Here is a 15,541-nt window from a genome sequence, read left to right on the forward strand (position 1 = left end):
GCCTTGAAGATAAGATTTTTCGATAGAGTGCTTTTGTATTATGATATGGTTGAATATTCTCCAGATTTTAAAAATATTTGGAATTATACAGGGTACGCCTACAAAGTAGGGCGCCCATTTTTTTAAATAGAATCCCCTGTATTTGAATGAATTTTTAATTCTACATGTAATTGTACGTATTTTTTATTATATGGTTAATATCCGAAAAGCTAGTAGTTTTAAAGATAATTCGATTTTTAAGAAAAATTGGGCATTTGCAAGCGTCAGTATATTGTCAAAATTATTACTTAAATTTTGATTCCAGGTTTTATATCTTTTATCCTGGGTTAAGTAAAAGTCAAATAAATATATCTACTATGAAACATTAAAAAAATAGCTTACAGGGTGTTTTTTCTAGATCCAAAGTTACAAAACTTCATATTATAAAATCTCACTTTTTTAAATGGAACACCCTGTATATTTTTCTGTCATCCTTCAGCTCCTCCAAAAACCTTCAACTTTTGAGAATATTGTCCTATTCCTATCTCTGATAGTTTTCGAAGTATCTTGGTTTTCCTGGTTTTTATATTGTAATCTTAAATAAGTATGTAATTTACATAATAGTGAGGTGGCCATGCAAAAAAAAGGCAAACCAAGATGTTTCGAAAACTATCAGAGATAGGTATAGGACATTATTATCAAAAGTTGAAGGTTTTTGGAGGAGCTGAAAGATGACAGAAAAATATACAGGGTGTTCCATTTAAAAAAGTGAGATTTTTGAATATGAAGTTTTGCAACTTTGGATCTACCAAAAAAACACCCTGTAAGCTATTTTTTTAATGTTTCATAGTAGATGTATTTATTTGACCTTTACTTAACCCAGGATAAAAGATATAAAACCTGGAATCAAATTGTAAGTAATAATTTTGACAATATACTGACGCTTGCAAATGCCCAATTTCTTACAAATCGAATTTTCTTTAAAACTACTAGCTTTTCGGATATTAACCATATAATAAAAAAGACGTAGAATTACACGTAGAATTCAAAAATGCATTCAAATACAGGGCGTTTTATTTAAAAAAATGGACGCCCTACTTTGTGAGCGCACCCTGTATAATACTTTAACATTTTACTCTATTATCTATTCTTATTTAGATTTGTAAATGTACCTATGTCGACACATAAATCGTCCTAATTATCCTAAAATGGTTTACACCGGATATGAAACATTGAATATTAAACTTAATTAAGTATATACGTAAATTATAAAAATACATCTTCTCCATATGGACCTAAGAATATAATCGTCTTAGAAAATAATCAAAAAACAAATTAAAGTTGCTTATAATATTATACATGTTAAAAGTGGAGAGTTCGGTTACCAGAAATCCAAGAATAATTTTGGAACTTTATTAGGTCCAAACGTGGTTACTCTAGAATTCGGTAAAGTGAAGTAACCTGCACAATGAAGTTACGGATCACAACGATTGTAAACATTTTTTGCCGAATAGTTCAGTGAGTGTTTATAAGCGCTATAAGCCCCTCAGATGTACCCAGAAACTTATAACAAATCATATATATGTACCCTAATATTAAACGGTTATAGGAATATCACCAAATGAAATGAAGTATAACGGCTATAAGAAGTTTAGAAGTTGACACGTCTCACAGCTGGGTTGTGACCATATTCCGGCTTATTGTTAATTTAGAGAAACTGTGGTAGGGGTTTTCGGAACCTCGTTGTGTATATATTCAATGCATCGCTTAATAGCAACAATTTCCTTCTATCTGGAAGTTTGCCTAATATTTGCCCTATATTGAAAAGTGGCGATCCCAGTGATGTAATGAATTATAAAGCATCTTCAAATACCTTCGCCAAGGTGTATGAGAAAGTGTTATACGGTAGAATTTATCCATCTGTGATAAGATTTATCTCTCCAGCTCAACATGGGTTCATAAAGCACAGATCCACGGCCACTAACCTGACCTGCATTACCCAATTTATAGAGACTGTACTTGACAATCGTGGGCAGGTAGATTGTATCTACACTGATTTTGCCAAGGCTTTTGATTCAATTGCTCATGACATTATCTTAGCAAAATTAGATGACTTTGGTTTTGATGTTTCTTTACAACTTCTGGTTAAGAGCTATTTGCAAAATCGATACCAACAGATAACTTATAACAATTTCGTTTCGTCTTATATAACTGGAGTACCTCAGGGGTCCAATTTGGGACCTCTCTTATTTTTAATTTTTATTAATGATTTGCCGGAAAAAATTACTAATTGTGGTAGTTTACTGTTTGCTGACGATTTTAAAATCTTTTCTACTATTGCAACTATACACGACTGTGTGCACCTTCAACGTCAACTGGACATTCTTAGTGAGTGGTGTGATTTAAATAGGTTACCATTAAACATCAATAAATGTACAGTAGTCACCTACTCCCGTAGGGTCACGCCCATTGACTTTGAATACAACATTAATACTGCTACACTGGTTAAAACAAATAGTATTAAGGATTTAGGTGTAACCTTCGATGCTGGTCTTACATTTTCAAAACACATTGATAATACCGCTAAACAAGCCATCTCGACCCTTGGTTTTATTTTAAGAAATTGTAAATCTTTCACCAATATTACAACGTTGAAGACCTTATACTATTCTTTAGTTCGCTCGAGACTGGAATATTGTGCTATAGTGTGGAATCCCATTGTAAAATACCAGAAAGATAAGCTTGAATATGTACAACGCAAATTCTTAAAATCATTAGTTTATAGAATTGATCATCAGTATCCCCCACGAGGTTATAGCCAACAACGTTTGCTTTCACGTTTTTTCCTTAAATCCCTAGAACGCAGACGTTGTGAAATTTGTATCTCTTTTTTGTACAATTTATTACATAATTTAATTGATTGTCCTTATTTACTTTCACTTATAAACTTTCATGTACCATCTCGTTCTTCGAGAAATATTGTAACTTTTTATCAATCTACTCCCCATACTAATATGTTAATTAAATCGCCTTTATACCATACCATTAGAAGTTTTAATAGTTTATCGAAACATATTGATATTCATCATAGTCCTCTATGCGACGTCCTAGCAGAAATTGGTATTTGATTTTGCTTAGAATGTTATTTAGTAATTTCCATTAGTATTATTATTATTGTATAATTTTTCTTGTTTTTTTCTTACGTGTATCTTTGATATTTTATGTCATTTACTTCTAACAATTTTGTACACCACTTTAATTTTGATTAAATTGTCCTGTAATTGGATTTTGTAATCTGTAGGGCAATAAATTATTATTATTATTATTATTATTACAAATATTTTTAAAATGTGGAGAATATTCAACCATATCATAATACAAAAGCACTCTATCGAAAAATCTTATCTTCAAGGCATTAAGTTACTCCGCGCAATCGTTGACTCACCCTGTACAATGTTCCATTTTGAAGATTTACTTTTGCGCGATACGACCTCCCCATGTAAAATAACACACACCGCGCATCCTCACATCACACGGCATGCTAGATTTCATTTTGTTCAGTTCAAAATTTACCCTGCCGCCGACTTTTCCCAAAACCGCCAAAAAGTCGTTTGGGCCGTTTGTGAAAATAATACTTACGTTTCTTGGGAGAAGACGTGGTAACAAGCGGCGGTATGTACGGAACCAATATATTATAAGACGGAAGCGCTGTCGACGACGTTACATTAGTGGAGCTTCCCGAAGCGGCGATCACCGTCAGCGTCGACAGCGGGGGCGTCACGAGCGATTGCGTTACAATCGAAATTGGGGCGGGCGAGTTTAGCGCCTGGTCCTCTTCGGGCGTGAGGGTCGTCACGTTCGCAATTTGGAATGGGAAACTGAAACTTTCGTCTTCGCTTTCTTCTTGCTGCGTCTGTACGTCGACGATTTTGAATGGAGTCTCCTCGGATAAGGTCACGAGCGGTTTCTGCTCCGACAGCATGTCGCCGCTCAGGCGTCGCATTCGGAGATAAGTCGATTTAACTTCCATATCCGGTTTCCTCTCGATTCCGAGCTCGCTGCCGTGGGTGGATACCAGATGATTATACGCGTCTTCTATCTCGCTCTGGCCGGTTTGCAGATCGCACAAATTACACACGCCGTCCCACTGTTTGTTATGGTGGAAGGTTTTGCAATGAATCTCGAATTCCTCCCCGTTCGTTGACGAGAACATACACGACTGCACGTAGCACATGTACAAGATGTAGTCTTGCTTCTTACGCGCGAGAATCGGACCCACTTGCACCCCGATCTCCTCGGCTTTAAGCGCAATGGGGAATTCGTTGATCGGTATTAGAGGCGGCGGTTGTGAGTCGACCGCCATTTTCCCGATTACGTTCGCAATCGGCTGGGGATCCTCGTTAAAGGTTGAATCGGTTTTAATCGAGCTAAGAGGCGATAACGTTCGTTGAGGGGAAACAATGGCCTCCTCCTCCTCCTCCATTTGGGTCGCAGTTTCAACTTCGGTCTCATTTTCCTCGGCGGTTTTACTGTCCAGTCGGCTTTTAATCCGATCTAAAAGGTCAAACGATAATTTTTTCTTCGGAATAACGGCCTGGCTGATCTCGAGCATCTTCTCGTGCTTCTGCTCCTCCATCAGGTTCTCGGTGGAATCGTCGGGATTGCTCTTGAAAACTGTCGGATCCTCTTCTTTAGGCTTTTCGACGAGTTTCTCGGGCTCGACGGGCTCAGGCGGTTGTTCTACGACCGTTTCGGGCACCTTTTCGCTTTCCGGCTCGGGCGCGTTCTCGATCGGGGCCGATTCTTCGACTTCCGGCGCGCTCTCCTTAACCGGATTGCTGATCACTGTCGACATGTTCACCTTGAAAATGTTCGCGCCCTGGTGATGGTTCTCGACGTGCGTCTCCATCGCCGACTTGTCCATCTGTACGAAATTGCACGTTTCGCACAGGTAACCGAATACCAGGGAGAAATTCGGCGGAGGGGGATAGACGGGCGGTTTCGGTCCGGGCGGTTCGGTGCACGCCTGGTGCGCCGAGTACTTGTGCGATCGCAGCGCTCGCCCGTTCGACGTCTTGAAATTGCACATGCCGCAGTGAAACCTGTACTCGCCGGTGTGGCTGGTAAGGTGATCGAAGAACGTCTCGGCGTGCTCATTTTTGTAGACGGCCTGACAAAATCTACAACAGAAATGACTACTTAGGTACCGATACAGTCGTGATAAATTGCGCCATCCCCACAATGAACAATGACGATATCATAAAAGAATTCGAAACGCGTTTTTAAAGAGTATTTTTTGATGTGAAGGTACCGATCTTTGCTCATATGCTGTTTTTGCTCCCCGAATCGGAATCTTCTCATTGCTCACTTTTTAGAATGACACTGTACACAAAGAATCTCAACAAAAAATTGCATTTGTTAGGTAAAAAAAAATAAAAATATTAATAAACTTGTATTGCCCCCCCCCCCCCCCCCCCAAAGACTCTTTATGATTGTTGAAAAATTTGCTGTTTCCGAAATAAGTATACAATTATGTAAAAAAGTTATCGGACCTCACCCCATTTTTGTAAATGACCCACCCCGTATATTTTAATCTAGATAGCACACCTAAAAAATTCAAAAAATTGAATATTCATTGAACAAAAGATTTTTTTAAAAATTAAAAAATCTAATTTAATCTTTTGAATATATACCTGGTGTAATACTTATATTTAAAAAAAAAGAAAATAATAATATATCATCTTCTTGATTAAAATATTTAGAGTATGCCATTTACAAAAATGAGGTTAGGTCTGATTACTTTTTATCTGGCCCCGTATACTTATTTTGGCAGATTATTCAACAATCATTTTAAAGAAACTTGTAATAAACGTTTTGCTTTGAACTAAGTAAATATTGGTCGATTTTGTGATTTTCCCCGGGCGAATTTTTGACTTTACCATTTTAAGTTTGGACCAAAAAGAGCAGATGGTGCGCATATTACTTTTCTGATAGCACTAATAATCGCGGAGGTATCCTATAAAAGTGTCAAAAATGGGACACCCTGTACATAAAATAAGGGCGTTGCGTCCCAAAACTAGAATAAAATATCCTTTCGTTTTTCCTTTAATAAAAATACCCTGTACATAACCGTTTTGCCTTGTCTGTAGATCTTGATCGATCCACAACAAATCAAGATGTCGCCGTGCAGTTCGCAACATCGTTATTGTTAAGAAGCAAAACGTCAACACCGCACATCATGAAGATTTCGTTGTAACAAAATTGACAAAATCATAGAAAAGAGCAATCTTCGTCATTGCAATATCGCCTTCGTTGTTAATGGACATCGAAACATCACGTAAGTTCCTTTGTTTACATTATCCTTTCGTAACTTTGCCATTTTCTAGTAGCGCGTCGTGCCTACGTCAACCATATTCAATAGAAATTCATTTACTTTGTATTTTTTATAATAAACACGTTTATTTTTGTGTCTATATTATTTCATTCCCAGCATAAACGAGGCCTTGGAAGTAATTCATAATTACAGTCCACTTACAATTAAATTCTTTGTTATCGAAGCCCCCTCGTACGGTACAAAGAGCAACTTTGTATTCCAAAAATTTTCAAAATTTTACCCATTTAAAATGTTTCTATTGTATCAATGCGACTAAATACGGTTTTACGAATTTTTATTAGTTGGCCCAAAGTTCAGCGAAAAATGAAATTTGATCCCGAAAGTTAGTCGAAAAAAAAACGGAATTTGACAGAAAGAAAAATCTGTTACCTGGCACTTGATTTGAAGAAAATTTTGACAGAAAAATGTTCAAAAATTTGATACTGAATGGTTTTCCTTAAAAAGTCTTACCTCCGAAAATTGAGGGGAAAAAAAATCATGTTTGACCCTCAAAGTTGGACGAAAAAAAAGAAATTTAATACGAAGATTCAAAAATCTCAGACCCTACAATTTTGAAGTATCAAATTTAATTATTTTGCTGTTTTCGGGGGTCAAAAAATGTTTGCGCGATTTTTCATCGTAAAATCGCAAATAAAAATGTTTTTTGACAATCTTTGGGATCAAAATCAAAATTATCGCATTTCGCGGTGTTTCTTGATCTTCGATATTCAACTTTGTTAAATTTCGTTTTTAAATGTTCATAAACTTTTTTATCTTTTTTTGGATAAATGAAATTAAATACATATATGTAGAAGTTATAAGAAAATTAAGCTCTTTTTGCACAGGTAAATGAGTCATTAGTTATGAAAAATGTTTATTTCCAAAGATTGACTGACAACAATTTTCAGTAGTCGTTAATTTTTTAAAAAACAAAGACCTAACCACTCAAAATAATGACGTGACATCCTGTATATGAGTGAGAATATTTCAATTTATTAAGTAAAATATTTACGAAATAAGCACATGGTCGGTTCGTTTTGTTTGAATTTGCATTTCAGTGTCTCTTTGTCCTTTTAGAATTGTTTCTAATTTTCGTTTCGCTTTTAAATTGTTCAATTTAGAAGTTGCTAACTAAGACACATCCGGTCAAGTTTGCGTACTTCATAATAGTACATTATATATCAAGGTAGAGAAGTCCAGTATTATTGCCTGAGCACCAAGATTACATCTCGAGGCGCTTGCGCCGAGGGGTGTAATGTGCGAAGACAATAATAGACTTCTCTACCGTGGTATACAGGGTGATTCCTATAGTACCTGCCACCGTTTGGGAGCGTGTAGGTGGTGCGTAGGGGAGTATTTTGATATAGGACACTTGGGGTCGGAAATCTAAAATAAGGGTGCCAGAGCCAAATTTACCTTCTGGAATTTCGCGCCTGTAGGTAGGCAACCCAACCGGCCGGCGGTGCACACGGAGCGATCTCAGGCGGCGATGTGTGGCTGACACTTGATCAGAATTTTGTTTAAACCCACGAAATCCCGTCTGCAACGACGCGTATCAAGTGAATAAACACTATGGCAATAGTATAATAATTAGTTGGCTAGATGTAGGAAGTGCATTGAGAACAACGGTGGCCACGTTGAACACTTGTAAACGTTATTGCTTTTGACTGTCGTTTTCCCTCCTTCCCTCCCTTGTCGCTTCCTCGCGCTAACTCGCTCTGCATCGCTCCTCGCGAAACGTCGGTCGGTTGGGTTGCCTACATACAGGCGTGAAATTCCAGAAGATAAATTTGGTTCTGGCGCCCTTATTTTAGATTTCCGACCCCAAGTGTCCTATATCAAAATACTCCCCTAGACACCCCCTATACGCTCCTAAACGGTGGCAGGTACTATAGGAATCACCCTGTATATACTATTTTTTTCACTACTAGCACTTGAAATCCTCTAAATTAACATATTATATTGATAAGAAAATGAACGGTTGGACAGAATTTTTTGTTTATTAATTTAACATGTCAATCAAGTGCGCGGAAGTACAAGTCAAACAGGCCGTATTTTGTTCTGTCATTGAGATATTTTCAAATAGTAATTTCGTTCGATTTTTTTCAAAATGTGATAATTTTAGGTATGTAATTTCTCTGGAAATGGCGGGGATGGTGGTAATTATTCATTTTAGAGAACTTGTCTAAACGTTTATTGAGCGAAATTTGGGGTTGTGTTTTCTAAAAGTGACAGCGTGACAGTTCTCATTATTGACTACTAGTTAATAATGTCCACATTATTAACCACTTTGAACAACTGCCGAGAAAGCCTACTTTACAAGTGGAAAAAAGGTTAATAATTATGTCATCAGACGCTAGTAGTGAAAAAAAGGTTTTTATTTAATCGTTTGGGACTGTTTATCTGGCAAAAGTGAATTAATTTATAAAAAAATGCACATCTGGTGCTGAACAATTGTGTCGTTATAAGTGAGGACGTTTTTAACGCGTTCTTCGGATTATCTGATTGGCGAGGTTTCTGAAATTTTGTTAAAGGAGATTATGGTGTGGTGGTTCTTTAAAATACTGAAATGAACGAAAAAACGAGGCTGCTGTGTCACCAGGTTTGAAGACGTGTGTGTGTATTTTTTACGCTAAATTTTCGGGCAGTCAGCCCTTTTGTTTACTTGTCATTTACTGTTCGTCATTTTTATACAGTAATACATACAAAATAAAATCGGTGTCGGAAATTTTGAAAAATGGCGTCTACCGTTCGATTCTGTTGGTTAGACAAATTAAATTAGTACTAAAATTTTCACGAGACTCCAGTTTCGAGCTTGTCGAGCAGATCGACTAAATCTATTCAGACTCTAAATGGCCGGATTGGTGCTACGGAAACAAAACAAAAAAAGACTCAGTCAGGAGCCCCATGTTCCTCGTAATTTTTGGGTTGCAAACAATTTTCTTTTTTAAAGGCACCTGATGCCTCACTTTTGCAGTACAAAAAAAAATTTTATTTTTTAAACAGAGGTTTCATTGTTTAGGTTTACACATATCTATATACAGGGTGATTCACGTAGCCTAGTTAGTTAGAAGTTTTTAAACTTACAGTTAACATAGAAACTTGAAATTTGGTTCACAGCCATAGTTGACTATTGTGAATTGAAATAAAATAATTTCAAGATGGCGCCGCTTCCGTAAATACTAAAGTCAGTAGATATAGAAAGTACCGCAATCATCTGCCATTCTTGGGCAAATTTGCTGGCAACTTAAAAAAATTGACAAATAAAATCTGAATAGCTGCAATTTTTTATAACCTAACTTCATAGTACTGTCATGTTTTATAAAAATACCAATGAATAAAGAATACCAGGAAGGAGCATTACTCAGGTTGTATACAAGAGAGTGGGATGAAAGTCGGCCATTTGCAAAAGCCACTTATGACTCATTTTTGTTGTGGCTTTTGAAGTGACATAAAATAATGGTTAGTTGTTGTGCTTGTGGTTGCTCCAAAATGGAAAAAAATAAAAGTTTGGGAATTACATTTCATGTGTAAGTATTGATACCAATATTATTTTTATATAGTACATGTAAATTTACAAATTTTTTATCGGAATGTACTTTGAGGTTAGTTAAACAAAAGTCATAGGCGGAGTTTACAACTGTATCCTTCTACAACGGTAAGGTAGGTACGCCACTGGAACAGGAAACTACTGCCCGCCATTTGCAAAAGCCATCGTGGTCTCACGTAAATTGTTGATGTTCTCCTTCCTGGTATTCTTTCTTCATTGAAAAATACATACAGATATCTCCAAACAGGTGGAACAATCCCTAACATTAAAGTTACTAGAATCTGGTAACTTCCGCCATTTTTGGGCAAAAATCATGCGTTCTCTCTCCAACACACGAGCCCAATGGATTGCGGTACTTTCTATATTTAGTGACTTTAGTAAATACCAGAAGTTGGTTGGTTTTTTTTAAATAGAAACATACCATTTTCTATTTTTTCTAAATGCGCCATTTTGCGTACCTAGTTTTTGGCATATGTCAATTTTTCTCTAAAAATTTGGAGATGCAAGGGTCCATTCAAAAATTCATCTCTTAAACTGTTCAAGATACGTGAGTGCTGTTGTTTATAACAAATCCTTAAAGTCTAAGGAACTTTTGGAATGACCGCTGAAAAAGTTTCCAGGGCTACCGCGATTTTTCAAAATTAGGAATCAAAAAATGTCAAAAACTTCATATTTTCTAATTGCTACTATTTCTGACGCCAGAAACGAATGTAGATTTGAACTTTAGGGCCACTTTTAATTACATTCTGTAGTTTTTGAGTTATTACCTTTTTTTAAAGAAAATGTTTCTATTTAAAAAACCAAAATGGCGCCAACTTCCAGTATTTACAGAAGCGGCGCCATCTAAAGTTATTTTATTTCAATTCGCAACAATCGCTTATGTGACCCAATTTTCAAGTTTCTATTTCATCTGCAAGTTTAAAAACTTCTAAAGAACGAGTTAATTAATATTTTAAAATCCATTGTTTTGAATCCAAGCTTATTTCGGAGTTTCGAGTCTGAGCTGAACATCCATAATTTCAAGCAGAGTCGAGTTTTCTGAGAAAGCTGCGCTAGGGTCAGCTCGATTCGATCTCTAATTTCAATTTGCTTTTACAAGAAGCATCTTCAAATTTCAGAAGAATTGGGTCGCAAATAAGAAATATAAGTTCGCGCATGCGCATCCTTCAAGTTTCAGAAATATCCGTCCGTAACTAAGGAAGTTGAGTCTGCGCATGCGCGATCATTTTTTAACACGTGCGCATTATTGCTGACCCGAGCAAGCTTTATGTTTTGCCCAATCAATGATCAACCCACCCCCCTTCTACCCATGGTATGTTTAGATTAAATCAAAGTGATCCACTAACCTGCATTGGTACGTGAACCTCTTCTTGCGATTTTTCGCCTCGAAAATATGCACCGGCTCGACTTCCTCGTAATTGTTCTCGGTCGACTCTTCGATCGCTTTCTGCCCGTTCTCGGGCGACACTCTCGAGATCAAAACCTCGTGCTGAGGATGAACGGTTCGGTAGTGGTGAACGATGAACTTGCCCTTGAACGGGCACAATCGACAGTCGCTCTTCTCCGCTGAGTCGACGTAATAACTGGTGTCGTGCTCGTTGGTCTTGGGTTTCTCCTCCTTGGCCGGCGGTTCCGGTACCTCCGCCGCCACCGTCTCCGGTTCCTCGACCGACGCCTTTTTCTTCACGATCCTTTTGTTGATCACGCCGACCGCCCAGTTGTGGCCTCGCCTCTTCTTCTTGATGCCCTTTTTCTCGACCGATTTTTCCGGAGCCGGTTCCTTCTCTTCGACGACCTCTTTTTTCTCGACTGGCTTTGGCGATTTCGGCAGCTGGATGTCGTCCTCGGATGGCTCGGTGTAGTTTGGCTTTATTTTAGATGTGCGCTTGAGCAGTGCGCGCGCCGAGACCGGTTTGGGAGGGACCGGTTCCGGTGTGCTGTCCAGGTCGAGGAGGCGACGTCTGGAGGCTCGTCTCGTGACCGGCGACTCGGGTTCCGAGTCGGAATCGGAGCTCGCCTTCGTCGAGACTAGCTTAGAGAGGTCGGTCTTCTCGATTAGCACCTTGGGATTGGAGGCGCGAGCTCTGCGTTTCGGGGAGTCTAAGACCGTGGCGTCGTCTTCTTTCGACTTGGACAGGTCGGGCGATTCCTTGTCGCTCGACGAGTCGGATTTTAAAATGCGGCACATTCGCTTACCGGTCGCCGTCAATACGCCATCGCATATGAACATTTCTTTAATGTCGTTGTGTAGGCGATCCAGCTCGGTACAGCGGACTTTGGGTGGATCGGGCGCGGGTATGTTGCGCTTCCGGTTCTTAATGCGTTCGCCGACGGTCTCGATAACGGTGTCCGATTGCTTAGTAATGGCGGCTTTGGCGAGCGCCGCTTTTTTCGCCGCCTTTAGCTTGTTGCGGCGAGATTTCCTCAGCCTCACCTTTTTGGCGATTTGCTTTTTTCTTCTATTGCGATAGCCCGTCTTCTTTCCCGTTTGCTTCGGCACCACCTCCGCCTGCTCGGTCACCGGCTCGGTAATCTCCGACAGTTTATCTTTGTCGTCAGTTTCCGCCTGCGATTTCTCCTCCTCTTCGTTCCCATCGGAGTTCATGATCGCCAGGATCTGCTTGTACTTGCTCTTGTCGCCCGTGTTGTCCGCCATTGAGCATAGGATGGCGTTTAGAATGGTCTTGCTATTGGGATTTTTTACAAAGTCGGAAAAAAAGTTCGTTAACATCGCCTGTTCAGCAACCGAGGCCTTTGCGGGTTCCGGTTCCTTTTCTTCGACCGGTTCCTTTGGAGCGACGGTTTCCGGTATCGCCTCACTTTGTTCCTCTTGTGTCACGTCGGTGGGCTCGTCGATGTCTCGGTCGTTGGGCACGCACTCGTCGACGTTATCTTCGTCGGCGGGTTTCGGACACTCCTCGGTCTTCGGCTCCTCGGTTTCCATTTTCTTTTTCGGTATGCGGAACTTCTGTACCCCGTACCCTTTGCCTGTGCGTTGACTGTCATTGCCGGTGGTATACAGGCTGTTCAGCGGAGAGGTGAAGGTTTCCTCGTTCTTGATCCGGTCTTGGTTGTACATCATGTCGTACCTCGATTGACCGTACGTGGGGTAATCGTCGACGGAGCGCCGCTTCGTTTGCGACGGCGGCGGCACGAACACCATCTTCTGCGTCGACTCCTTTTCCTCTCGCTGTCGTATGCGGGGATCTCTATTAAACGTCGAGGGACGAGCGGCGGTCCTCGGATCCAGGTTCCAGTTATCCGAATGTTGGCGCGGCTCTTGGCTCCACGCGTTTTCCGAAGGTTGCCGATCTTGGGTCCAAGTTGCGTCGGACTGTTGGTTCCACGTGTTATCCGAGTTGTTCCAATTGTCGGGTTGCTGCCGATCGCTGCTCCACACGTCGGTGAGTTGGCGATCGCGCGAGTACTGCTGTTGATAAGGGCGGTTTTGGTAGTTTGGCCGTTGGTTATGAGAGTAGTAGTCTAATTGCTGTTGATTCGACTCGTAGTGATTTGGACTCGGAAGCGGATCGTACGGATGAAACGGTTTAGGAGGAAATGAGCTGCTCGGTTGAGTGTACTGGCCGTGAGAGCTTACGTTATTGTGAACTATAAAGGTGTTCAGGTAAGTGTTACCCGCTCGTTTTGTGGTAACCGGAGGTATGAATTCCATGGTGGTTTGTGGCATCATTCCATAGGAAGGGCTCCACATTTCGTTAACCGGTTTAGGAGGATAATATGTATCCTTAATGGTGGTTAAATATTGCTCGTTGTCTTTTTTGGCTTCTTTAGCAACAGTACCGGCAAATTTCTCAATCTGATTGGTCGACCCAACAATATCTTTAATCGGTTTCGGGGGACAATATGTATCTCTAATGCTGGTCAAGTACTGATCATTATCCGACTTGATTTCCTTCATGGTGGCGGTTAACTTGTCGACCGGACTCGCGATTGGGTTTCTCGTTAGCGTATCCTTGTTCGAGAGCAGTACCTCTTTAACGTTGCACAGTAGAGTTTCGTCGATACTACGCAACAGGTTACTTTTCACCGTTGACAGTATCGCATCTTTGTTAACACTGGGCACGGCTTCCTTGATCGGGATTTCGGGAGGCCGCTCCACCACCTCGATGCTATTCTTCCTGGGGCGCGGATTGTACTTGTCGGCTAAGCGTTTGAACACCGGCTTCTCGGGTACCTCCACCTTCACCTTTTCGACGATTTTCTCTTTCACCGTGTCTTTCTTTTCGCTCTCCTTCTTAACAGTCTCCTTTTTACTGCTCTCTTCCTTCTTGTCCTTCGGCTTGTCTTTGTCCTTATCTCTATCCTTGTCGTGATGCTTCCGATCCTTCGACCGACGTCGCTCCTTGGACCGATCCCGCTTTTTGCTTTTGTGCTTGTGTTTATCCCGTTCTCTGTCTTTATCACTTCGCGACCGCTTCTCGTCCTTTTTGCTAGTGTCTTTCTTTTCCAAAATCTGGTCGTCAATGCTGGAGAGGAGACTGCCAAATTTACTGTCGGGATCCTTGAAGACCTTCTCGGTCCGCGGTTTTGACGAGCTCTGACTTTTGTTGTGCTCCTTTTGGCGATCCCTCGTCAATTTCATTCGCAAATCTGGTATATGACATTTGCCTTCCTCCTGGCTAAGCTTCTTCTTCAGGTCGTCACGGACGTGCTCCAAATCGGTCACAGTCACGCTGTCGGATTCGGTGAGTTGCATTAGGTCCTCGGCCGACAGAGGCGGTACGCTCATATCAACGCGAGTGCCGAGCCTTTCAAAGACGGGTTTTTTGTTTAGATTGGCCGTCAGACTCTCCGCGGCCCTCCTGTATATGTCGGGCTTATCGGTTTTGTAATGCTCAGAGTTGGAATGGGAGGAACGCTTCTCGAAGGTGTGGTCCCATGATTTGATCATGAAATCGTCCGGGTTCGGCTTTCTGAAAATAGGCACCGCTTTATTATTAGCATGTGACCATCTGCCGGAATGGACTTACCGTGGAACCTTTTCGGTTGGTATAACAACGGGGGGCGTGATAATCGAAACGTCCCTAGGCGGACTGGGACTGGCTGGCGTTGAGTACTCGTTCAGGCGCGCTCGGGCCGCTTGCAGGCGCGCAGTCTTCAACTCCTCATTTTCCGCGAGCGGATTGATTTCGCCCGGAGGAGTTTTGCACAGAAATTTCGTGTAAGGCATACCGCCCCGTTGATCGGTTTGTTCGATTTGTTTATATATCGTGGGATGCTACGCAAAAAAACAACATTTTAAAAAATGAGTGCAAGATCTCTAGGGGACCCGGCCACACACTTTATACAAGGTGTTGAATTTACGTTTGATATAAAATAAACTAAACATATATAGAAAACGAGCTCCTGGGTATGGCTATAGCATGGACAAAACCAAATTTTAAACCTGATCTTAGTTTTGCTTTTATTTAAGGTGTATATGTATGAAATTTCATTTAAATGCCTCCATAAATAAGAAAGATGGCACTGCGCATGCGCAAAACGAAATTTGGACACTGGCGTTAAATTTGGTTTTATTCCAAGTGATTATGTATCAAATTTCATTTACTTTTATAAATGAGCTCGTTAATAAAGGGAGAAACGTGTCAGGGGCAGTTCTTAACGCTTCCGAAGGACCA

General features: G+C 40.4%; 1 protein-coding gene across 1 annotated transcript in view; it reads right to left on the minus strand.

The window, feature by feature from the left end:
- Positions 1–15,141, minus strand: part of LOC116163261 — a gene marked incomplete at its 5' end in the record, with an annotated part of 31,374 nt that extends 16,233 nt beyond the window's left edge. The window contains 3 exon segments of the mRNA XM_031477126.1: positions 3,619–5,159; positions 11,249–14,836; positions 14,894–15,141. Coding sequence (XP_031332986.1) covers positions 3,619–5,159; positions 11,249–14,836; positions 14,894–15,141 — 5,377 coding nt within the window.
- Positions 15,142–15,541: the final 400 nt, after the last annotated feature.

This window comes from Photinus pyralis, unplaced genomic scaffold (genome assembly GCF_008802855.1).
Source record: "Photinus pyralis isolate 1611_PpyrPB1 unplaced genomic scaffold, Ppyr1.3 Ppyr1.4_LG2, whole genome shotgun sequence".
Taxonomy (NCBI): domain Eukaryota; kingdom Metazoa; phylum Arthropoda; class Insecta; order Coleoptera; family Lampyridae; genus Photinus; species Photinus pyralis.